Source organism: Myotis nattereri (assembly GCF_964212035.1).
Source record: "Myotis nattereri genome assembly, chromosome: 4".
NCBI classification, from domain to species: domain Eukaryota; kingdom Metazoa; phylum Chordata; class Mammalia; order Chiroptera; family Vespertilionidae; genus Myotis; species Myotis nattereri.
In genome coordinates this window covers 42,166,697-42,193,572 of record NC_138079.1, presented here as the reverse complement: position 1 = coordinate 42,193,572, position 26,876 = coordinate 42,166,697, and the positions used below count along the sequence as shown (strand labels likewise).

Sequence of the window (26,876 nt, the reverse complement as noted above, 5' to 3'; positions counted from 1 at the left end):
AGCCCCTGAATAAGTATTTGTTTCTTTATCTGCTAGGAATTAAACAAAGGGCCTAAAATTATCTTCGTTATTAAAAAGTTAGCAAATAAATGCAATACTGCTCTAGTAGTCTATACGTACCTGTGTTACAAAGTAAAATGCTTGGTTTGTAATTACCTCAGAGGTTAATTTTTTTAAAAAGTGGACATACTACTTCATACCTACTAGGATGGCTATAATTAGAAAAATGGAATATAACAAGTGTTGGCAAAGATGTGGAGAAATTGGAACCCTTGCTGGTGGTAATACAAAATAATGCAGCCACTATGGACAATAATTTGGTGGTTCCTCAAAAAGCTAAAAGTTGATCACCAAGCAACTCCATTCCTAGGTATATACCCAAAAAAACTGAAAGCAGAAACTCAAACAGATATGTGTACACCAATATTCACACGTAGCATTATTCACAATAGCGAAAAGGAGGAAACAACCGAAGTGACCAACAGATTAATAACACAATGTAGCATGTACATACAGTGGAATATTATTCGGCCATAACAAAGAAATTCTGATTCATACTACAACATGGCTGAACCTTGAAAACTTTATGCTAAGTGATATAAGTCAAACACAAAAGGAAAATATTGTATGATTCCACTTATATGAAATATCTAGAATAGACAAATTCACTGATACAGAAAGTATATTAGTAGTTACCAGGATTAGGGAAATGAAGTTACTAAATGGCTACAGAGTTTCTGTTTGGTGTGATGAAAAAATTTTGGAAATAGACAATGGTAATGGTTACACAATGTTATGAATATAATTAATGTCACTGACTTATACACTTAAAACTGATTAAAATGGTAAATATGTTATATATTTTTCCCCACAATCTTTAAAGATTAATAATATATTCAAAACAACTGAACTGTACATTTTAAATGAGTAAACTGCATATTTAAATACCTCAATGAAGCTGTTAAAATATATATATAAAGATTTGAAAATATGTTATGTATAGCATTATAAATACTTGATTTACTAAATTACTACTAATAATTACCTGATGAATGTGGACACAAAAGTCTATACACAATTTTTAAAGTTTCATGGAAAAAAATAATCATTCACAACTAGGACCCAAGAGGAATATGAATTATGTATTATCTATTTATGTCTTCCATACTAAGTTTTTCTAGCTCTCACACAAATTTTAAAAAGGGGGAAATTTTGGATACCCCTCATACATATTCCCCTGTGATTCATTCATTTATTATTTGACCCACTTATAACACCTCTGCCTTAGTCCCAAACTATTATTCAATTCTAATCATTTACTATAGAAAGAAGATATTTAAAAAACAAAACATAATTTAGAAATAATCTAATGAAAATTTTAAGAAATCTATCTGTGAAAGGTACGGCTGAACTATTCTCTCATTTATGAAGAGGTACAAGAGACAGGTATTCTTGCATTTCAATTTTTTTAAAATTTGGATTGTACGATGATGCTACGAGGGAAACAATGTTAAGTTACCATAATGTTCATACTGGGAATTCTACATACCAATGATTACCTACTCCAACTATACAAGATATCAGAATGCCAACGAAATTCTCAAAATTGTATTCACTGTATGAGAAATAAACATATATCACAGAATGTGTTTAGCTAGGGATGGAAACACAAAATAGCCGAATAAAACATAACAATTCTAGAGTTAAAATAGTGTGTGCACAGATAACTTTTAGAGGATTTATGAAGAGCCTGACCCCTAGTGGTTATAAACTATGGCTACATAATGCCAATTTTTTAATTTTATTTTTTTTTTTGAGCAAGTGAAAAAGAAAAAATTAGGTGCTTTTATCAGATCTCAATTTCTATCAAAGAGAAATCTATGCCATTACAAATATGAAAGCTAGCTCAAATCACATTTTAGCTTATATTATCCCCATTGATTGTACGTCACAAAATCATCTCATCTAAATTCCTTCTTTCACAGATAAAGACTATGAGATTCAGATAAGTTTAAAAGCTTATACAGACTGAAAGACAGTGAACACATATAAAAAAGAAATAACTGGGAACTTCTTTAATTATGTAGAAACAGAAAAAAAAGCCAACCAAAATATAGTATGTTGTACAATTTCCATATCAATATACTGATTTGAGAAGCAGTCATACTTCTTTTGAATGCCTGGAATACAACAAGCACAGCTCTAAAACCTTTCTTTTCATGCAACTGGATCCTGAAGAATTGTTACCTGGGGAAGAACATTGTAGGTCAAAGACCAGAGTGCTGTACACAGCAGTCAGTTACACAGCAGCTGCAAAATAAACACTTCCTCTACACTCTGACTCTATTAAGCATCTATGCCACACATTCCCCACCACCACCACTGCTGGTTAAAATTTCTTCCACATTCTTCCCTCAGTAGATTCTTAATTGCTGGGAGTAGTCTACCCTAGACCCTCTTCTCACTTCATATTCACCTTTATGTTCCATTTACATCAAGAAGTCAATTCTTCCCAAGTCTAGAAATCCAGCCTAAAGCTCTTTCCTTTGCTCCCAACTTATTATCCAAAAGCCTACAAAGTGATTAATTACACTTTAAGGCCCCTCTAGAAGTTTAAACTCTCCGTGTGTAAAGTTGAAAACATCTTGATGCTCTCTTCCTGAATGACCCACCATCTAAAAGACTGGGTTGTCATCCTTGAGTCTTCCCTCATCTCCCACTTCCAGGCCCAAGTCAAATCAATCACTACCTGCTCATTTTCCCCGAGCTACGGTTACTTTACTGACACTTTCTCAGTTTAGGCTACCATCATTACTTTCTAGTAGTAACCAGCTTCCTAGCTTATCTCCAAGTCTTAATTTCTCTAAGTACCACATTGGTGCCCCACAAATCCCAAATCTATTTCTGAATAGTCTTTCTAAAGTTCAAATCAGATCAATTCAACTGCTCTCCTCTTTGAACCTCTTCTATGGCTCACCACTACTCTTTGAAGATGATCCAAATTTTTGTTATTACTTTTTTATTTATTTTTTTATTGTTTTCAGAGAGGAAGGAAGAGGGAGAGATAGAAACATCAATGATGAAAGAGAATCATTGATTGGCTGCCTCCTGCACGCCCCCTACTGGGGATCGAGCCCACAACCCGGGCATGTGCCCTTGCCCGGAATCAAACCTGGGACCCTTCAGTCCACAAGCCGACGCTCTATCCACCAAGCCAAGCTGGCTGGGGCAAGATCCAAATTTCTTAACAAGGTTTCCTAGTTTATAAGACCTACAGAATAAAAGTACACTTACTTTTTCAGCCTCATCTTTACCTCTCCTCTACCACCAACAGCTCACTTTCTCCTTGCAGGACTCAAGCACCAAGCTTATTTCCCATCCATTCTCAGCTACTTTTAATTCCCTGTATATACCATGCTATTCCCTGCAGCTAGATATGAAAATGGTATCCCTGCTACCTGGTACCTACTTATCCTCTCCTTCCCCGTTAATCCTTTACTTAGGTAACTCCTGTTCATCATGATCTCTCACCCAAGGCAATACAAAAAGACCTCACCACTAAAAGAGATCTCCAAAACTTAGATGTCCCTCCTGTGTGCTCCCTATATTTGGCCACACAATGGCCACTAAATCATTGGATTTTGATACCCATTCATTTGTTTCTCTTCCACACCACAATGTGAACTCCTTGAGCATATGGCACACTAACACATACTCTTCAATGGTTGTTTAACAAATGAATGGAACCTGCAACATACCACAAAACCCTCTACTGTACTCTAAATTTTTATTACATTTCTAGTTTTAGAAAGCATCCCCTATGATATATATGGAATAATAAATTGTCCAAAGAGATGTTATAATGGTCAGACTATACTCTCCAGTTACCAAACACTAATCTAGGTGTTGCTGTGAAGGTATTTTGCATATATGGTTATCATCTATAATCAGTTCACTCTGAGAAAAAGAGAATATCTTGAATGATCTGGGTGGGCCTGATTCAATCAGTTAAAATGCCTTATGAACAGAACTGAGGTTTTCCTGAGGAAGAAAAGAATCCCACCTGTGGACTAGAGCTTCAGCTTCTGTTTGAGCTTACAACCCTTCCTGACCGCCCGTCTGTGGGTTTCAGACTGATCTGGCCAACCCCCACAACCACATAAGCCAATTCATCTCAATAAATAGCTTTATTCTGTTCTGTTTCTCTGATGGAACAGTGACTGATACAAACACCTACTCAACAATACTACACATCAGACCAGACCCTGAATATAACATGATAAAGAGGTCAAAATACCAGAAAAGAACATTAATTTTAATTGAGGCCCTGTGCTATGCAATTTACATTCATTATTTCATTCAATCCTCACACCAACCCCATAAAAGTAGCAGTTATTCTCATTCATTCAACCTATATATATACCTATCACATGCCAATCACTGCCAGTCACTGTTCTAAATGTGAGGAATACAGCCTGAAAGCACACAGACTAGGTCCCGCTGCCATGGAGCTTAGAGTATGGGTGAAGGTAATGAACCTGAGCGGTTACAGAAGCATGCCTCAGTCCACACAGCTGTATGTGAAGGTGTCAGATTTTTGACTTGAGTTGTGTGGTTCCAAAGCTCTTCTCATTTAATTCCAATGCAACAAGATACATTCACTGTGGAGGAATTTAACAAGCTGGGTACCCAGAAAATGTGCACTATAAGGTACATAAAGTGGCTTATGCCCAGATCCCAGTGTGTAATAGACAGCAAGTTCCCCGATAGAAGAGAGGATGACATAATCCCTAAGAAAGATTCTGTGGAAGAGGCAGGAAGATTTGAACAAGTGCTTGAAAGAACACTAGTAGAGATGAAGCAACCTGAAAGTTAAGCAGCATAGCATGAACTGGGGCAAAGGAAGCTGCAGGATGTATTTTTAAGAAACTGAATACATAGTACAGTTTGACTAGAGTAGAAAGTCTGGATCCAGGAGCTGTGAAAAGGACTAGTCCTAACTCCCACATTCACCACAATTCCATTTCCCACCCCATGTCCACTTCAAAAATCTTCAGAGTGCTAGGTTTGTTTGGAGGTCTTTAGATTTTACAGCACAAAAAGCAGTGAACTGACTGCATTTAAGAAGACTTTTACTAATGAAATGGACAAAGAAATAAATGAAGGAGAAAGAATAGGCTCAGAGGCAGAAGAATCAGAACACAATTATGAAGACTGAGGAAGAGGAGTCATCTATAGCACAGAAGGCTTCAAAGAGGAGGAAGAATGCAAAATGACTAGGATTCAGTAGCTTTAGAAAGCTGAGTTTCAATAGTATGTGCGTGTAGTTCAGAAAATAAAAGCTTTATTAACAGAAAATGAATAGCAAAATTTGGACAGAAAAAAAAAATAGTCTAACCTTCAGCGAGTTTTGAGAAGGAAAAAAGGCAAATGTACAAGTAAAATATTTCAAGAGTACAGAGTGTTCTTAAATATAAGGTATAATTATTTCTATCCACTCCTTGTACATATCTCAATTAACTGGGCATTAAAAAATAAAGAAAAATGTTGTATAGACTTATTTTCTTCAGAGTGAGACCTATCAAAAGTCTATCATTTTAAAACATAGGTGTTATTCTAAGGGTTTCTATATCAAGTTTGAACACATGTAGAATAGAAAACATTTCTGTAATGCATCATAAAACACCATTAAGCTTTATATAAATAAATAAAAACACGGATTTCTCTCCTATACTATGTAATGATTTTTTTTTTTAAGGCTGTGAAAACAGCCATGGGAATTCAATAGGAAGAAGTGTAGAAAATTGAGCAGTCACTAAAAACAAAAATTCATGTCATAACCCAGCCTGAACCTGTCACTAGCTCACTTTACACCTTATATAAATAATTTAGTGTCTTTACATTTTAAATACAAATAAAATGCACACATCACACTTCATTAATCAGGCTAATATATTTAATATTCAAAAAAGAAATCAGAATATTTTTAAATAATCCAAATTTTAAAAATAAGGTTGACTCTTCAGTTAATGCAAAAAGCCTTCAGTTAACAGGATTTTAAAATATTTCCTTTTTACAGGATGTTAAAAATGTGATGCAATTTTCAAAAATATATCTATGCATTAACTATTAATTGTAAAAAGTAATCCTCAGAGAGCAAATTTGCACAAAAAGAATAAAAAAGAATGGCTTGAGGTTACAATAAGAGCAAAATAGGAAAATGAGTTTCACTATAAAAATTTGCAGACATAAAATTTCATTTACCTTTTTGAACATAACTAGTGAGATGACTGCTGATGCTGTGAAAAGTGCTGCTATGATTATCATCATGATTCCAACAGGAATACTTTTGTTGAGACCAGTAAGGGATGAAATCCAACCACTATGAAGTAACAAAAAGAAAGTATAATTAGGTAAATAAATCAATGCACATTAAAAAATAACATTAACAACTAACATATATTCAGTTCTTATGAACCAAGCAATGTTCTTGTTCTTTATACATGTTAACTCATTTAATTCTCACAACAATCCTATAAGATAATGTTGTTTTTAATCTCTATTTTACAGGTGAGGAACTGAGTCACTGAGTTACTCAGTACCTGCCCAAGGTCATACAGCTAAATGGCATAGTATGAATTCAAACCCAGATATCAACCTCCAGCCTTAAGTGTATACCATCAGATTTTATATTTTTTAAGCCTACGAGTTCATTATTACTTTCTTTTAAAGTTCATTTTAAATTCTGCTTAACTATGGAAGAAAATATTTGCAAACCATATATCCAACAAAGGGTTAACATCCAGAATATAAAGAACTTTCAAACCTCAACAGTAAAAAAAAAAAAAGATAGGAAAATGGGCAAAAAAACATGAAGAGATATTTCACAAAGAGGATACAAAGATCACAAATATGCACACGAAATGATGTTCAACATTATGAGTTATTAGGGAAATACAAATTAAAACCTCAATTAGATATCACTACATACCTATCAGGATGGCTAAAGTAAAATCAGTGACAATATCAAATGCTGGTAAAGATGTGGAGGCTGAATCACTCACACATAGTTTGTGGGAATGTAAAGTGGTATAGCCATTCTGGAAAACTATCAGTTTCTTAAAAAACACTAAATATGCAACTTCCATATGAACCAACAATTACAATCTTCGGTATTTATCACAGAGAAATAAAAATTTATGTTCACAAATGTTTATAGTGACTTTATTCATAAATAGCCCAAACACTAGGAACTCCAGAGTCCTTCAACTCTGGTTAAACAAACTGTGGTACATCCGTACCATGAAATACTACTCAGGAATAAATACACACAACAACCTGAATGAACCACCTAAGAATGATGCTGAGGGGAAAAAAGCCAAAAGTTACACAATGTATAATTCCATTTATATAATTATATAATTTATATAATTCCATTTATATAATTCTTGAAATGACAAAATAACAGAAATGACGAACAGATTAGTGATTGCTGGCATTAAGGAGGGAATCAGAGCAGGAGGAAAGTGAATGTGGCTATAAAAGGACAGCATGAGGGATCCTTTGGTGATGAAGTGTTCTCTATCCTGACTTAATGTCATAATCCTGGTTTTGGTATTATACCATAGTTTGACCAAGATATTACCACTGGGGGAAACTAGGGAAAGAATACTTGGGATCTCTCTGAATTATTTTTTTTATAATTTTATGTGAATCTACAATTAACTCAAATAGTTTAAATCTGCTGAATTACATGAGATTCATCTTAAAATAGGTCATCCTATATGCACACTCACTTGCAGACTCCTGTGCTATTTCATTACTGCACATGCTGTTGTGCTCAATTTTAACACTTTTTCAAAGTTTGTGCTAAAGAGTAAGATATTAATTCAATTTCATAATAAAAAAAAACTTGTGCTTTTAACATAAGCAGTATTTTTTAATTAAATATTTAAAACATGTCCTTAAATGCCAAAGACTAAGCACTATTTAAAATGGTAATGAAAGCACCGGCCTATGTGGCTCAGTGGTTGAGCACTGACCCATGAGCCAAGAGGTCACTGTTCGATTCCCAGTCAGGGCGTATGCCTAGGTTGTGGGCTTGATCACCAATAGGGGGCATGCAGGAGGCAGCTGGGTGATGATTCTCTCTCATCATTGATGTTTCTATCTCTCTCTCCCTCTCCCTTCCTCTCTGAAATAAAAACATTTTTTTAAATCTTAAAAAATAAAAAGATAATGAATGCTTTTTCCTAGGACTTAAAATATCAATATATTATTTGCATTAGATCTGCAAAGCTACCGAAAGTTATCTGATTGCCAGTCACTACTCCAATTCAGTAGTAGCATACTAAATGTAAGTCCTCAATACACTGTAGTTACATGCTCATTTTAGTTTATGTACACTGCAGTAAATTTGCCCAGAATATGCTCTTATCTTATAAAAACTCAATTGTGCCAGGCCAGTGTTGCTCAGTGGTTGAATGTCCATCTATGAACCTGGGGGTCTCAGTTAGAATCTCAGTCAGGGGACATGCCTGGGTTGTGGGCTCAATCCCCAGTAGTGGGTATATAGGAGGCAGTCTCTCCAGTCTATCGATGATTCTCTCTTCTTTCTTTTATAACTTGTGTTACAAATTTAAAGTTGAATTCTTACAAATAAATAAATATATGCATATATATATTGACTTCAGAGAGGGAGATAAATTTAGAGATGTGCTCTTTTCCACCTGTTGTTTCATTCAAGGAGTGTTTGCTCCACAGTGTATGAAGGGAGATATAAATCTGCTATTACCTCCTAGCCTGGGTCCAAATAGTGTCCACTTTTTAGGACCTCCTAATGAGTGACCATTTTGTCATACGGAGAATGATTATATTATTTAAAAATATATGTATAGATTTGGAAGCAGATGAAGTGTCCATCAGTAGATAAGAGGATAAAAAAGCTGTGGCCCATTTATACAATGGAATACTATTTGGTTATAAAAAAGGAAGGAAATCTTACCTTGTGTGACAGCATGAATAGACCTGAAGAGTGTTATGCTAAGTGAAATAACCCAGTCAGAGAAAGACAAGTACCATATGATTTCACTCATATGTAGAATCTAATCAGCAAAATAAACTAAAAAACAAAATCGAAACAGACTCACAGATAGAGAACAGACTGACAGCTGTAAGAGGGGAGGAGGGGTTGTGGGGCTAGGTGAAAAAGGTAAAGAGATTAAGAAAAAAACAACAACAACAAGAAAACTCATCGACATAGACAACAGTATGGAGATTACCAGAGGGAAGGGAGGTGGGGGAGGTAGAAGAGTTAGTATAAGGGAGATAAATGGTGATGGGAAGAGACTTGACTTGGGGTGGTGAACACACAATACAATATACAGATGATGTATAATAGAATTATACACCTGAAACCTATATAATTTTACTAACCAATGTCACCCTAATAAATTCAATAAAAAAGAAAATATAGCCCTGACCAGTTTGGCTCAGTGGATAGAGCGTCAGCCTGCGGACTCAAGGGTCCCAGGTTCGGTTCCGGTAAAGGGCATGTACCTTAGTTGCGGTCACAACCCCAGTGGGGGGTGTGCAGGAGGCAGCTGATCGATGTTTCTCTCTCATCGATGTTTCTAACTCTCTATCCCTCTCCCTTCCTCTCCGTAAAAAATCAATAAAATATATTTTTTTTAAAAAGAAAATATATATGTATGTATGTGATACAGTGATTCTACTCTTCAAAGACGTATGTCCGTGCACATGTGTGTGTATATGAAAACAGGTTTGTAATACCTAAAATAGTGCTTTATACATAATAGGTCCCCTTTCCTTAAAACCCTTGAATTTCTTTTCTCTCCCTTCCACTGTCCTTGGCCTTCCTATCTGGTCACTCCTCAGTCTCCTTTTTACAAATTTTCCTCTTAGTGCCCATGATATACACATTTTATTTAAACTAGATATAATGTGCCAATTTTAAAAATGGGAACATAATTTTCAAATAAAATGGTTTTTCAAAAGGTTATATCTTAGAAAATTAAATACTAAAAACTGCAATTTTTACTTTTATTTATTTCCTTTTGCTAATGTGGCTTTTCTCTGTTAACTATTTTTAGGAAGCCAAAAATTACATAAACATACAAGATGAACAGATTAACTAGAGTAATAAACGACTTACCAGTTGCCCCAGTTGTGAAATCCTGCAGCCTGTAGCACATGTACGGCAAACTGACAAATATAGACGAAGAAGAATACAAAGAATCGGAATGAACTGTCACTCCTTTTTAAAAAAGGGGGGGGGGGGCGGGAGAGAGAGAAAAAAGGAGAAAATGTCATTTTTCTTAATACCTTTATATTCACATGCAGACTGACACTCAATGTTAAAAAATAAAATATTTTTAAATATACCAGCGGCAACTACCTGAGGCTTCATATTACAATAACATAATTTATGAGAAACCTTTATCCAAATACTAGATGATATTGTTTTTATTACCGCAACCTCACTTTTCAATTTCCAGCTGTACAACAAAACATCTTAAGAAAAAAATGTAGTTTTCCTTTTTTTTACTAGTTTCACTGAATTATGGTTAACATACAATAAACTGCAAATATTTTCATGTACAGTTCAATGGTTTGACATATGTATATACCCATGAACCTTCTCCAGTAAAAATCATACTTATCCCGTTTCTTGCGCACATAAGTAATCCCTCCCTCTCCACCCCACCGTTTTCTGTCAGCATAGCTTTCATATTTTAGAGTTTTATATAAATGGGATCATACACTATATACTTTTTTCTTGTCTGCCTCTTTCACTCAGCAAAATTATTTTGAGATTCACTCAATGTTGCATGTGTCAAAAGTTCTTTCCTTTTCAATGTTATGTAGCAGTGCATTGTATAGATAGACCAATTTTATTCATTCACCTACTGATAGTCATTTATATTGTTTCTGGAACACCTGGGAATTTTATGTTTAACATTTTAAGAAACTGCCAAACTGTTTAATGAAGCATTTATTCCATTTTATATTCCCAACAGCAGTATATAAGTGTTCCAGTTCCTCCACATCTACACTTGGTATGGTCAACCCTTTACATTTTATTTTAGCCATGCTAACAGGTATATAGTGACATCTCATCTCATTTCAATTTGCATTTCCCTAATACTTAATGTTGCTGAGCACTATTTCAAGTGCTTTTTGTCATCCATACATCTTTGGTGAACTGTTGACCACCCACAAAGCCAAAACTGTTGCATACATTATCTCTAATCCTCTTATCAACTCAGCAAATACTATCACCAATTTACACTCAACAAACCGAGGCACTGCTAGTTTTTACTGCATTTTCCTAGGAGCACAAAATTTTTAAGTGGGGAAGCCAGAATTCTAACCTTTTCTCAGTATGTTTCCAATAGTTATACTTCTTCAACAACACACTGCCGCATTAATAACTGCCTAATAAATATTTTAAAGTACTTACATAATGCTTAGTGATTTGGGGAAGCATAAAATTAAGAACAGTTATAATCTTTTAAAAACATATAAATGAGCCCAGCCAGTGTGGCTCAATGTTTGAGCATCCACCCATGAACCAGGAAGTCACAGTTCAATTCCTGGTCAGGGCACATGCCCAGGTTTTGGGCTTGATCCTCAGTAAGAGGTGTTCAGGAGGCAGCGGATCAATGATTCTCATCAGTGATGTTTCTACCTCTCACTTCTCCCTTCTTCTCTGAAATCAATAAAAATATATTTTTAAAAAACACACATATAAATGACAAAATGGCAACTCCAAGTTTAATTCTGATACCTAATAAACTTAACTTTTAAAATCACATATAGCCCTAGCTGGTTTGGCTCAGTGGATAGAGCATTGGCCTGCGGACTGAAGGGTCCCAGGTTTGAATCCAGTCAAGGGCACATACTTCGGTTGCAGACTCCTCCCCAGCCCGGGGCCCTGGTCGGGGTGCGTGCAGGAGGCAACCAATTATTGTTTCTCTCACATCGATGTTTCTCTCTGTCTTTCCCTGTCTCTTCCACTCTCTCTAAAAATCAATGGAAAAATATCGCCCTAACCGGTTTGGCTCAATGGATAGAACATCGGCCTGCGGACTGAAGGGTCCCAGGTTCAATTCTGGTCAAGGGCACATGCCCAGGTTGCGGGCTCAATCCCCAGTAGGGGGAGTGCAGGAGGCAGCCAATCAATGATTCTCTCTCATCATTGATATTTCAATCTCTCTCTCCCTCTCCCTTCCTCTCTCTGAAATCAATAAAAATGTATTTTTAAAAAAAGAAAGAAAAATATCCTCAAGTGAGGATTAAAAGATATATATATATATATATATATGTCTATATATATAATGTAAGCCCAGCCTAAAAAGTTTTAGTTACCCATTATCTACGGACTTACATAGTATGTTCAGATGTTTGTTTCATTTCTTAATCATCGTTCTTAAAATATAATACAAAGCCCTTAAATATCCCGACTGCCCTTTCTCAAAGGCAGAAATCTCTATCAAAACCAATCTCAAATACTAGTTAAGCACCTACATGAATAAGTAAAATCTCTTTTAAAATCCTATATTTAATATAAATAATCATATCCAATGTATCTGGTTTGAGTTTCATATTTATGGACGAAATCTGTGGTTAATAAATGTTTAACAAACTTTACTAAGTACTTCCAAAGATACTTTGGCTCACCAACACTTGGCTTTCTGGATGAAGAAAGTCCCGAAGTTATACACTGAGTAGGTATATTAATGATTTCAAATATTCTAATTTCAACTTTTCCCATAAAATTTTTTTCCTCAGTTCAGCTCCAAATAGTGAAACCCAGATAATTAGCATATTTGTGATATACTCTAAAGGCTTGCAATTCAGCTAAAAATCTAGCCTACAACTGGCAAAGAAAGAGAATAAAAGGAACTGAGTGATTTCAAGTAATAAATGGCAGAAGACTGGCTTTTTGTTTGTTTTGTCACTTGAGGACATTTTTCCATTGATTTTTTTAGAGAGAGTGGAAGGGGCGAATGGGAGGGAGAGAGAGAAAAACATAGATGTAAGAGAGACACATCGACTGATTGCCTCCCACTCATGCACTGACCAGGGCCAGGGATCAAACCCACAACCCAGGTACATGCCCTTGATTGGGAATCAAACCTGTGACCCTGTGGTCCCAAGGCCACTCTAACCACTTAACAACACCGGCCAGGGCAAAAACTGGTTTTTAATAGTCTGTTTGGCTACATTAGTCATAGAGGTTTAAAATCCAAAATGTCTAGTCTCAGGTCACTTTTAAAATTTCAAATTGATACATCCCCATTGCCACCCACCAGTATCATTATGGTTATACTGGTAACATAACGAAAGTAGGCAGGCAGAGGCCAGATGTCAAAAAAATTAAAAACTGATAAACCTTGTGAGCCAGGTTTATATAACAAGGAAAAGAACTCTCTTCCTACATCGTGCAAAAAAGTAAATAGTTCCTTTTAATTTCTCTCCAACCCACATTTACAGAGGTCCCTCGCCCCATTCCTTGACAACCAACCTCTCATATTTCAATATATACACAAAGGTTCTTTCCTCATTTTCTCTCCTCCCACCTATTTTCCCCTGCACTTTATTTCTAACCAATTTAGTTTTCTGTTGAGTGACACCTTTTCTCTCCAAATTCTCAATCTTCTCTCTTTTCTTTCTGTCCCCCCCAACCCCATCTGTTTACATATCTGGGTTTCTAATTCCATATTTTGTGTGTGTGAGGTGGGGATGGTAAACATTCTAGTTAACCAAAGAAATTTTATCTTGAAATGGAAAAAAAGTTAAATAATTGAATGTGACCCTCTCATTTCCCTAATATATCATCTGCACAATACTGGTACATGCCTATTTCTCAGTAATGCTACCTCTCATTCATGAGAGTTGAAAGAGGTTCATTATTCATAAATTAGTTTATTCAAATAAAAATGAGTTGATAAAGAACTGAATATGTGGACTCAAACAGTGCTAGCATCTAAATCAGCATTTCCCAATGTTTATTTCTTAAAACAATAGTCTAAAAAGGTGCTTGACAAAATAATAAGTATAATAATAATGGTTTCAATGGTCAAATCATAAAACACACTAGGCTCTTAAAGAGTCTAAGAAATCCTAAAATGAAGTAACTTCCTTAACTTTATTATCCAGCTATTCCCAAACGGAAAACTAATGAACTGTTTTTTTCCACAACACCTACTAATTGCCCACAGAATATGCATTTAGGAAATGTTACTCCTAACCAACAATTAAATATACCATGAAAAGTATTATACTTCATCTTATAGTCTAAATAGTTTTAAAATATTGCTGTCTTTTGAAAAACCAAAAGTGAATTTACACAGAACATACTTACAAAGTTGCTAGGTGAAAGTGATTCACTTTAAACATTACATGCATTTACATTACCTAGTTTCATTTAAGATTTAGGCTATAATGACCACTTGTGATTGAATACACATGCATATGATATATCGACTTTTCTGAAGGTGTTATACAATAATAAAAAATTTTTTTAATGAAAATGCCAATTTTCCCATTAAAGTTTACCATGAGTATTTACTTCACAGGTTTTAAAGAGCATATTTTAAAGTACACACATTTTACCTGAAAGCTCCGTAAAGTGGTCTGTACCAACAGACAAATGAACAAGGAGTAAAAAGCAAGAACCACAGGATACTCAATCCAAAATCAACCCCTCTTGTAGCATCAACACAAAACCAAGCCAAGCATCCGAAGATATTTAGAAACAGTGTTACCGTATGGACTGTGGAATCAAAAAACAAAATAGAAATGTTTACAATCAATTTATGAGTTCATTCAACAAAAATTATAAATGAAAAAAATACTTCCCAAGAGCGAATGTATTTTACACCATGTTTTCATTTAGTATTTTTCAAAACATTGTTGTTTCTTATGCATTTGATTTGAAAATAGAGTAATCACAGGAAAAGGAGTCCTAATACATGCACTGTTTGGCAAAAAATTTTTTGGCCTTTTTCAAGGGCAATTACACAGGTAAACCAGAGAAGCACTACCTAAAGGGCCTCTCCCCTGAGAAGGGAACATGTGATATGTCTCTTGATTGAAGACTCAGGAAGAAAGTAGTGCCTGCCAGGAAAGGAACCAGAACTTGGGAGGGAAAAGATCCTACACTCAGAACTATATTTTTACAGAGTGGGTCTGCAGACGTCTCTCCAAGCAGATTATACACAGAAGAGAAGTAACCTGTGCAATCTCATTATGACATTTTTAAACAATAAAATTGGAATCATTGGACTAAAAATAATCAGGATTTTTAATTCCTCTTCACTGAGTTGTCCTTTTTTTTTTCAAGTCCTGGGATTCAAACTGTGTTTTGGTAGAGGATTACACTTATTAAAGAAAAAAAAAGTACACTATGATGCATTTCAGCTCCAGTGGCAGACCTTTCTTTAGTTAACACAAATAGATCTTGGCAAACTCTTCATATGTTATTAATAATTACTTTCCCTGACAGACCAAAAACAAAAAGTCTGGATAACATATAACTATACACTATAATCCTAAAAACCACATTTACCCATTATAATCATTTTAAGCACTTTTAAAAATTTATTACTGGCTGAATTTATTACTGAAAATAAATTCTTTCAAAAGTGAAAATAATTTTTAATGCAAATTATCAATACAATAAAAGAATATTGACAAACTACTACTTGAATAAAAATAAATAAAAACTAGTGAATCTAAATAAAAAACTCACATTAAAAACAAATTTTAAAATCTCTTTAAATTATTAATCAAATAAGAGTAATGATTAATGAAACAGGACAAAAACACACATTCTAGGATGCCTCATCTAATTTGCTCTCATCTAACAACTAGACAAATACACAATCTCTAGAATAGAAGAAAAAGCTCCAGAGGAAAAGATCTAGATAATAGTGATATAATACTATTGAGCTAATCAATCTCTGTGTATTTCAATTTTTTCATCTATAAAAATGCAGCTCTTCCAGCCTTAAAATTCCATTCCCCTCTATTACACAAGAACGACTTACTAATAACTTCCTCTGTCCCATAATAATAGTAGCAAGTAAATATTTAAATGGGAATTATTGGCGAATGCAGCTGTAAGTTATGTTGTAGCACAAAATTGCGAAGCCTTCAAATCAAAATCAATGTTTCATGACATCTGTCATTTGTTTTGACACATCTTTCAATTTTTAGGTTAATCTAATTATTACAAATTATAACTATTTTTCTAATTTCATCTGCTGATCGAAATCAATTGTTTTATTTCAGCTGAATATCAACCCATAATAAAAGCAAGATGAAAAAAAGAGTTTTCAAGCAAAGATCAAGTTGCGATAGTCCAGTTCTTTTTTTTTTTAATATATTTTATTGATTTTTCACAGAGAGGAAGGGAGAGAGATAGAGAGCTAGAAACATCGATGAGAGAGAAACATCGATCAGCTGCCTCCTGCACATCTCCCACTGGGGATATGCCCGCAACCCAGGTACATGCCCTTGACTGGAATCAAACCCGGGACCCTTCAGTCCGCAGGCCGACGCTCCATCCACCGAGCCAAACCGGTTTTGGGGATAGTCCAGTTCTTGATGCATCAAAAGAAAAAGTTGCAGAAAGGTGCAATTACGTTAGCTGCAAAACAATTTAACCCTTTGCAGTCGTATTAAATTTGGACATGGGTGTCGTACTGGTCGGAATTACTTCCCATTGAAAGAACAGTGATACATAACATGCAAGATTATGAAGGATAAACAAGATTTATTAATTCTTTTTTGGAACTACGTCACTACTAGTAGAATCACTGCAAACGTTATCACTTTCTACGTCATAGTCAGTATTCAAGGTGCCAAAATAAAACTCTTCATTGTTACTTTCAGATTCGCAGTACACTTCTTTCGGTAACTTTCTTTTTGCCATTTTGGAGTATTATTTTGAAATATCTTAACAAGCGAGAATGCCTAATTACAGTTAAACGTAATTTGTAAAGCTTTATTTGAAATTCTGCGAAGTTATCTCCAAAGCTTGTCGATTTCTTCACTCTCAAAAGGCGACTGACTCGCCATGGTGTTTTGCATGGCGAGTGTGGAACGACCGCATTAGTTTATATTGAGTTTCGATATCTCCGATTTGTCGGGGCAATGTTTTGGTTTGTGACAAGGTCGCTTAGACACTTACGAGCTTTCAGAGAAATTATGAACTGATACATGAATGAATAGAGTTAAGATTCGTACGGTTCCTTGCTGTGGTGGCTGAGAGCAGACATACGACCGGAACGGTAAAAAAGCTTTGGTGCCTGAGAGTAGACAAACGACCGCAAAGGGTTAAGTGCAACAGAATGACCATATCAAGAATTTGGAAATGTGCTTCCGAGAATAATTGTCAAGGAGAATCTTATGCTAATGTTGATTCTTTGTAAAAACAAAACTGTGGACGTAAATGCAAAGATTATGGAGAAAAACTTGAAAAACTTAGACATATTCCTCTCAGCAGAAGAGGCGCCATATTAGCTTTTGATAACATTTCTCCCGCAATACTGGGTAATACATTTCTGTCACTTCAACAAGTTATGCTGGAAGCAATGAAGAACGATGGCTCCAATAATTTTAAGCTCATGCATATTGGGAAAGCAAAGCTTCGCAGCCAAGGGATCCTACCTACAAGTTTAAAATGCAGTAACAAAATTACTGAAAAATCCACAAACTATCTGAACACGCAAAATAAAAATTAGGAGTACTATTTTTAATTTATTGTTTAATTTAATCTAGTTTTTTGATAATAAATGTTATGTTCTATATTTATTTTCTTTTGCTACTATTATTATGGGACAAATTACATTCATCAACTACTACTATTATTATGGGACAGAGGGAGTACTTTAGTCCCATTAGGATTTCTAACTCTCATGAAAGCTTCCTTACTAACAAATTTACTCAAAATATTTTGCCTCAAAATAAAAGTAGTTCTGTTAAGGAGGGCCTAAAAACAGAATTGAAAAGATTGTGAGATAGAAAAGTATTACTCTGTAACACTAAAATGGCATCTAACTGCCTTAAAAAGTACTAAATATTCAGAACATTCTAAGTCAGTGATGGCGAACCTTTTGAGCTCGACGTGTCAACATTTTGAAAAACCCTAACTTAACTCTGGTGCCCTGTCACATATAGAAATTTTTTGATATTTGCAACCATAGTAAAACAAAGATTTATATTTTTGATATTTATTTTATATATTTAAATGCCATTTAACAAAGAAAAATCAACCAAAAAAATGAGTTCACGTGTCACCTCTGACATGTGTGTCATAGGTTCGACATCACTGTCCTAAGTCAAATATCAGCCTTTAGAGAAATAATTTTTAAAGGTTTATCTACTAATCTATTTAAAAAAGAAAATATATGGGTATGAGAATTTTAAAGTTTATAGAAATTCTTCCAGGTTTAGATAAAAGATACCAATTTAAGTTTGTGCAATCTATTAAGATCTTTTTCAAAGTGTTTTTATAGTAACCAACAACTATAATCAAAAAGTCATTTATGCCAAAACCGGTTTGGCTCAGTGGATAGAGCGTCGGACTGCGGACTGAAGGGTCCCAGGTTCGATTCCGGTCAAGGGCATGTACCTCGGTTGCGGGCACATCCCCAGTAGCAGATGTGCAGAAGGCAGCTGATCAATGTTTCTCTCTCATCGATGTTTCTAACTCTCTATCTCTCTCCCTTCCTCTCTGTAAAAAATCAATAAAATATATATATATTTTTTTAAAAAGTCATTTATTTGCACTCCAATGAAGAATAAAATGTTTAGGCCTACTTACTAAACAATTGGTCCACTTTATAAGGATCAAAACACACAGAAAGGCAAGGTAATGTGAAATGAATGACTTTGTTGCTAATTTCTATCCAATTCCAAACCACTTGTTGGATTCCAAATGTAGGTAGAATACTAATGAAATATTTAGTCCATTTTGTTGACCTCATTTGCAAGCTGAATGACTCTTCTTCATATAAAATTTCAATTTGCTTTACTAAGCACTTTAAGGTATCTTTGAAAGCATATCTGTCGTATTTGTGTTTAAAATGTCAATTACTTCTTCATTTTTGGTACTCTGAAGGTGGTATAACATGTAACTCTAGACTCTGGGCTCTGGAGTCAAGTGATCCAACTCCAACCTTCCTTCCTTTGTAATCTTGGACAAGTAACTCATATTCTCTATCCTTTAGTTTCCCTATCTACAAAACTAAGTAATATAGTTCCTGCTTCATAGTGTGGTTACAATTTAATAACACAATGTACATAAAAGTGATTATCATTGTGCCTTGCACAAAGTAAATCCTCAATGAATGTTAGCTCATTGTAATTATTATTAGAGTGTAAAAGCATTAGTCAACTCTAAAATCAGTAACAAGTGGACACTTCTTAAAAAGAACTTATTTAAATACTTCTATGAAATTTAGAGGCATTACTGAGCTGGTACTAGATTTCACATTGTTCCAGGTTAACGCTTCTTCAAATAAGATCCTTAACTGGAATCTTGGGTCCTGTTTGAATACAGTTAACAGATCTGCCAACTGAACAGGATTAGGAAAAACTATAGCCAACTATATCATTTCTAAGAACCTCAAAGTTATATATTTCTAAGACAAAACAGACCTATTTTAAACAAATTGGCACTGGGAAACCAGTTAATCATTGGGTTAAAATTAATCATCTTCCCCATTCAATTTCTATTTACTAAATTCCTTATTGAATTTTCTTCCAACCCCCATCTCTACCATCAAAATATGGTTTTCACTAAGCCAAAGAACATATACCTAAAATGCTAAGCCAATTTCTGCCCATTGAAAAATAATTATTATATATTTGCATGTATATGATTATGTTGATTAAATAAAATACGAGTTGGTTAGCATGTACATACACAGAATCAAAACCTTTAATGTTAACAATATACTAGTATAATCCTTGCTGATACTAGGGATTCAGCAAAATATATTACATCAACAACAAACACAAACACAAAATGAGGGTTAAAAATGTACTGTCCATAAGGAATCATTTCTCACATTCCAGAGCAAGTTCACATTATATAAAGAATGCTCCTAAAAGATTTTGAGGAAAATTACCTCATATTTGAAGGGGGGAAAAGCTCCCTGATCATACAGTAAAAACACACAAATTTCCTCCATCAAGAATGCGCCCTACAAATTATCCATCAACCCAGAGGTTGTGCAGGTGAGAAGTTGTGACAGCTACCTCTCCTACTGACATGATGATATTAAATGGGACTGAGATGACTGGAATGAAAATGAAAGAGAGTAAGTGGAAATTCTGTGTACATACAGCAAACTATTAACAGCTTGACATTCTATAATGGTATACCGTGAGTTGTAATTATACTCAAAGCAATGTGAGCATCATAACCTAAAATGTATGTCCTAATGTCCTGTTCAATAAAACCTCCTATATTAATGAGGTACTTTAAATAATATTAGTATTCATCCCCACTTGAAAATGAAGTATAAATTGTACTCAAAGCTATAAGAAAAATAAGTTTATAATATTATAATATTTTAAGCCCCTTTTAAAAATAGTCATAATGCTTTAATAGAATGTTTAATGGCCTTCATTTACATAAAAATATATGCCTACTTTTTTCAAAGTAAATATTGCCCAGAGAAGATTTTTCAAGGAAAAGAAATAACTGCAAAATTCTACCTATGTAACAGAAAAGACCTTTCCTCAAGAGAATGCCAGTTCTTAATATATAAGTTTTCTTCAGCTAAGAACTTAGATTGTCACATATAGTACAATTTTGAAGTACCCAAATATATATTTCACTCTGAAAATTAGAAGATCTATAGAAAAAGACCAATTAATGGTACTATCCTTAATATGAGTTCCAAAAAAGGTGAGTTTTGACAATAAAATATAAAATTTATTGAATATATAATTTATTCTGTACTCACACATCCACAAGTAGTACATAATCTTTACTGTCTTCTGGAATTCTACAGGAATGTCTACAGAAAAATCCTGATAGAAGCAAGGTCCCACAGGAAAATTGCCAGGAAGAGGTGGCCAATTATTTTTTCTGCCTGCAAAATTAAAAAAAAAAAGTTATTTATATTAGGACAAATATGTGCTATTCTTATTTTTGGTTTCAGAATAAAGAACAATATCTATTGTTTTAATAGGTGTTTTACAAATACAACACTATATTCTTTACATTCTTGGAGAACCCTAAAAGTCAGTCTTTATGTCTTTTAAAGCATTGGATGGTAAAATAATTTTCCAGGGTCATATAATATTTAGCAGGAACCATTTATGCACAGTTGAAATGAGAAAAGGAAAAAGAGCACAGGGACACATACCCTGTGACTCTGCCCTAAAATATTTCTTTCAAAGTCCCAAGAGTCTGGCTCTCACATGCAGGTCATGAAGTTTTTAAATCTCTACAATTTCTTCCTCAGTGTCTTACATCTTTAAATATAATTTCTAACCCGTGTGGAGAGGGAAGACCAAGCTTTTGAATCTTTGGAATTTTCTACTGTTAGCTCCATGAAAAAAACACACACAAAATTAACCAATACCAAAAGTATCAAATTCAGAAATCCCAAAGTCTCAAAAAAAATCCAAAAGACATATAAGTAAATTACAAAACTATAAGAAAACATGAAACAGTAATGAGAAAGACACTAAGGAATTATAGCACCTTCAAAAACCTAGAGAAAAAAACAAATTGAAACTGAGAAGGGGGAAGGTAAAGGGTCTATATAAAGCAATTAGACTGAAAATAAGGAAACAGTAAGGAAAATATAAAATTAAAGCAAGAAGTCAAACATTAAATATAGAGAGTAAAAATAACATCTGATATGATATCATTTTAGATATCATAATCTCACAACCTTTTAAAATTAGATTTTACTGACCCGAAAAAATTTCATAGCAGAAAAAAGCATGACCTATTTCTGATCCTCCCACACATGTCTCCACTGTTATCATTCTTTTCTAATTTCATGTAGTTCATGCATTTCTCATACAAGTCTCACACTATTTGAGATGCAACAGAGCACAAATGTAAAGAACAGGACTTGAAACCAGACGTGCCTGGCCACTTACTGTCTAGGAGGCCTTGGGCAACTTACTTAAGCTTCTAAAGACTGTGTTTCTATGTCTGAAAAATGAGAACAACAACTATACCACCCTTCAGAGAACTGTATTGAGGATTAAATGTATAACATACTACAAATCTAACTCTTAATTTCCCACTCTTCATTACAACCCTTACTAAAATGTCTCTCATAGAAATAACTTGTATTATTAAATGCTAAGGAAATAGGATAGCTTTTAGTTATAGGTATTTCAGAAATGTTGATCTCAATTACACCTTTAGTTTCTCCTTTTAGAGATGTTTCTGATGTTGCAAATAAGAAAATGGCCCATAATAAATGTATCCTCAGGAGCCCCTGGATTTACACATTCTAAGATAAGAAACAGATAATTTATTATTGCTGTCCTAGTCTTGTCATCCCATCACTATCCCAGACATACTAACAATGACTCAAGTCCTGTCTAGCTCTCTTATCCCTTCATACCCAGAGACAGCTAGCTTTCCCTAAAATACTCTCTTGAAGTGGCCTTTGGTAATAATAGCCTGAGTAGATTTCATAGCTAATAATCAATTCAGCATTTATTTATTTCTTTGGCATCATCAAAATACCCTAAATTTTCTACAGTCACCACAGACTTACTTCTTTCACATGATTTAACAGATACAAAATACTTGTGAGGACAGGGATAAATCATTTGAAAATACTGGTAGGCTAACTAAACTAGAAGAGTCAAATGTAGGGCACACTCCCATATACTCATAAAATTTCATTAGAAGAAAAGACAGTTCAAGTACATAATCAAAGGTTCCTGGCCTTAGAATAAACCAAAATTATCATATTTGAATTCACTTTCTGTGTGATAAGGCTAACACTGTTCTAATCTATCAAAAGACTATGCAAATCAGCCAATTTCAAAGAGCTACACAGTATCAAGCAGAATATCTGCTGTGTCTGATCTCCTTGTTAGAATGGAAAACAGGGAAGAATTTATTCACAAACCAAATAACCTAGAGCCAGTGCAGACATTATTTAAAGTGTTTAAAGTTATTTTTATTTCAAGCATCTTGGATACTACCATGTTGACTGAGGTTTTGCATTTCTCGTTCTCGACGGTCTAATTCTGCAGCTTTTCTTTCTAGTTCTTCCTGGCGCTTAAGAAGTTCAGCTTGGGCCAAGGCATGTTCCTACACCAAAAATAGTAAGTGAATAGGTTGTCATAAGCATAAAATATTGAAACATTGATATGCTATCTCTTCTCCCTCTACTATGCTAGAAACCTAATTCAAATGTTCTTCCAAAGTATAGGAATTTACTGAAGATTTCAGTTTCAGAAAGTATTATATAGATATTTGATCCATTTGATCTTTTGGTTATGAAAACCTTCATGGAATATTGGGCACATTAGGACAGAAAAAATCCTAAGAGTGGTCAGAGTCCTAAGGTAATCAGGAAAATGAAAATAAGCTGATGTCACCTCTGTGCCTAAATGAGTGAATAACAAAGACAAAGGGAAGTGTTGAGGAAAACAGACAAATGGAGAAAAGAGCAACTGAATTGACTCTTATGAATTGGATTAAATGGCATATAAGGTTCTCAATGAAAGAACTCATAACATCTTATATTTTATAAAATAATGGCATGAAAGGACATGGTTCAGAAATTCTGATCTACAACTCCACCTGCCTTTATGTGATAGCAGCATTCCTAGTCATCTACTTTTATCTTGTATTTTTCTCATATTCCTACCAATGTCTCTTGCTTAGCCATTATAACTCTCTCTTCCAGTAATATTTATTATTCTGTCATTGTTACTGTAATGGCATTGTGTATTAAAAAGTGATACCAAAGGCAATAAAATTTTCACTATAAAAACTGTATACCAAGGTAATAAATTCAATAATTGCTAATCATGGAATAAAGCAAATGTTACAAGCTGAAAAAGACATGTGAGCATTATAGAGTCTACAAGGTGGCTAACCTAGACTCAAAAGTAAGTTAAAAAGTAAAGAATATGGAATGCAACAATTAAAAAATTATTTAGCTCTGGAAGTAAATGATACTGATATTATAATTTCCATATGAATTTGCAAATGTAACATGAACTAACCTTTGCAATCTGTGTGTAAGGTGGAGGTTCCTCTGTTGGTTTCATTATTGCTGGCTGTGTACTGGGTACATTCGGCATTTTCACATTGCCTGGTGGAGGCTAGGAAAATTAAGAAAATGGCAAATTACATAACATAGAGACCCAACTTCATCTTCTTTCAAAAGGCAAAATACTGACAAAAACAAAATGCCAAGAACTGCCTCTCTTCTTCCCCTACCATCTCCTAAGTCAAGTTGCGACAAAGACCTGCTTAAGCTCTCCATCTCCATTTTCTCATTCATTTCTGTACTCTTCAATCTGGGTGCTACCTCTAACACTACACCACAAACAATCTCCTCTAGGATACCACATGTAACAAATAAACACCTTTGAGTATTTCTTTTTAGTAAAATACACATAGCACCAAACTAAAGGTTTATACCAAGCTTAACTATCAACTCTTCCCTCTTAAGAAAGGTATATGCCAGTGCCCTAAGATGATAGCTCTTGACAGAACCCCACTAATACCCTTGAAAAGAGTTAAGAGGAGAGACCTTAGGTAATGTGAAATAAACTGTACAACCTCCACTTTGCTGATTAGGATCAGCAGTATTTGAAAGCTGCAAGATCAAAAAGTAGGTAGATATCTACAAACCCATAAAAAGGGAACTGGTTAAATTACTATATATTCATATGAAATTAAAAGGAATTCAATCATTAAAAGGAATGTGTTACAGTTATAGAAGAATGCATTTTTAAATACTAAATGAAATAAAACAAACTATAAAACAGTATGCATATGACAATTTTTACTTTTATAAACACACATTTGTACATGTTCAGAAAAATTTCTGAAAGATCTCAGCAAACTAATATCAGAGGGATTTGTACCTTTTGCTTATATAGTTTTCTATTATTTGCTTTCTCCTCCCCAATATACTACACTAATTTTAAAGTACTTTTTTTATTTATTGAGAGAGAGAGAGAGAGAGAGAGAGAGAGAGAGAGAGAGAGAGAGAGAAGGGAGAGCAGGGAAAGAAGGGGGAAAGGGGAGAGAGGGAGGACGAGAGAAGGACAGGGACATGGAGACATAGAAGGAGTGAAGGAGGGATGGAGGGGGAAGGGAGAGAGAAAGTTAGAGAGAGAGAAACATCGATTTGTTGTTCCACTTATTTATGCATTCATTGGTTGCTTCTTATATGTGCCCTGACCTTGGCATATCGGAACGATGCTCTAACCAACTGAGATACCCGGCCAGGGCTTTAAAATACTTTTGTAATGACCATAAGAAAAAAATGACAAGATGACAGAGGAAGGAAAAGAAAACATAAAGAATAAGCTGCTAAGGGAATTCAAAGATCAAAACTATTAAAGCTGGAAGACACCAATAGAGCAGGATTTTATACTGACACAGCAAATAGCAGCTCGGAAAAGGAAGCCAGGCACAACAAAGATAAAACGTAGTATAGCTGATTCTTACATACATATGAAAAAACCAAGGCCTAAGAACAGGTAAAACAATTTTGAAGAAAAACAGGAAAGTTAATCAAGACTTATTTTAAGGATATAGTAATTAAGGGTGTGGTACAGATGCCAAAGATACAGAAATACCAATAAACAGAAGGGACACAGAAACAAACCTACACAAATACAGAAACTTGATAGCCAACAGTGAAGACACTATAAACATCATCTTTAAAAGATACAAATGGAGTCTCTAAAAATGAAAACTGTAATAATTCAAATTACAATAGAGAAGTTAAACAGCAGACTAAACAATGATAGATAATTAGAAAAATAGAAGTGGGTCTAAAGAAATTGCACAGAACATAGCAGAGCGGTGAGGGGAGGAAACACGATAGGTTAAGAGAGATAACAGTGAGAAAGTCTAAAAAACTAAAGAGTTCCAGAGAACAGAGAGAATGAGTCAATATCCAAACAGAATGTCAGGACACTGATTCTCAAATTTAAAACTCCAGAACCCAACCAAATTAAGAAAAAAATAACAACACTAGATACCTCATTGTGAAACTGATTCTCAAAGTCAAAACTCCAAAACCCAGCTAAATTACGAAAAAATAACACTAGATAGTTCATTGTGAAAGAGCAAATCCTAAAAACAAGAGATCCTAAAAACAGCAAGAGAAGAAAGACACAAACCTACATAAAAAAAAGTTACTAAGACTGAGAGCTAATTTCTCAACAGCAAAAATGGAAGTCCACACAGAATGCCAAGCTGATGAGAGAAAAAGTGTCAACATAGATTTCTAAATCCCATAAATTACATTTGAGAACCAAGGTGATAGACATTGAAAAAGTTACTGCCAATAGACCCTCACAAAAAACTTCTAATTTAGGAATAGGAACAATGATACCAGAAGGGAAGTCTGAGATGCAAGAAGGAGTATCTTTCTGACTCAATGGTCACTTCTAAGTACATCATCTTATTTTACACTCATCAAAAACTACAGATTGGAAGGAAAGTGAACCTATCTATAGGGAAAAAGTGGCCACTCTAGTACAACTGAATGTACCAGAATAAGATGAGGTCTTCTCTTGACAACCCTGAAACTGTGTCTGCTCTGGCAGACCCTAGGGAAAACCTTAGGTATTGAGAAAAACAGAAGGGCAGAGAT

The 26,876-nt window shown here is 34.5% G+C and overlaps 1 protein-coding gene across 2 annotated transcripts in view; it reads right to left on the bottom strand.

Annotated features, from left to right (window-relative positions):
- Nucleotides 1-26,876, bottom strand: part of SCAMP1 (secretory carrier membrane protein 1) — a 115,738-nt gene that overhangs the window by 47,353 nt on the left and 41,509 nt on the right. For both annotated transcript variants that reach the window (XM_081088793.1, XM_081088794.1), the window contains exons 3-8: nucleotides 24,262-24,360; nucleotides 23,230-23,338; nucleotides 21,009-21,137; nucleotides 14,641-14,800; nucleotides 10,175-10,276; nucleotides 6,265-6,382 (exon numbers count right to left, since the gene is read on the bottom strand). In XM_081088793.1, coding sequence (XP_080944919.1) covers nucleotides 6,265-6,382; nucleotides 10,175-10,276; nucleotides 14,641-14,800; nucleotides 21,009-21,137; nucleotides 23,230-23,338; nucleotides 24,262-24,360 — 717 coding nt within the window. The remainder of the gene's footprint in view (nucleotides 1-6,264; nucleotides 6,383-10,174; nucleotides 10,277-14,640; nucleotides 14,801-21,008; nucleotides 21,138-23,229; nucleotides 23,339-24,261; nucleotides 24,361-26,876) is intronic.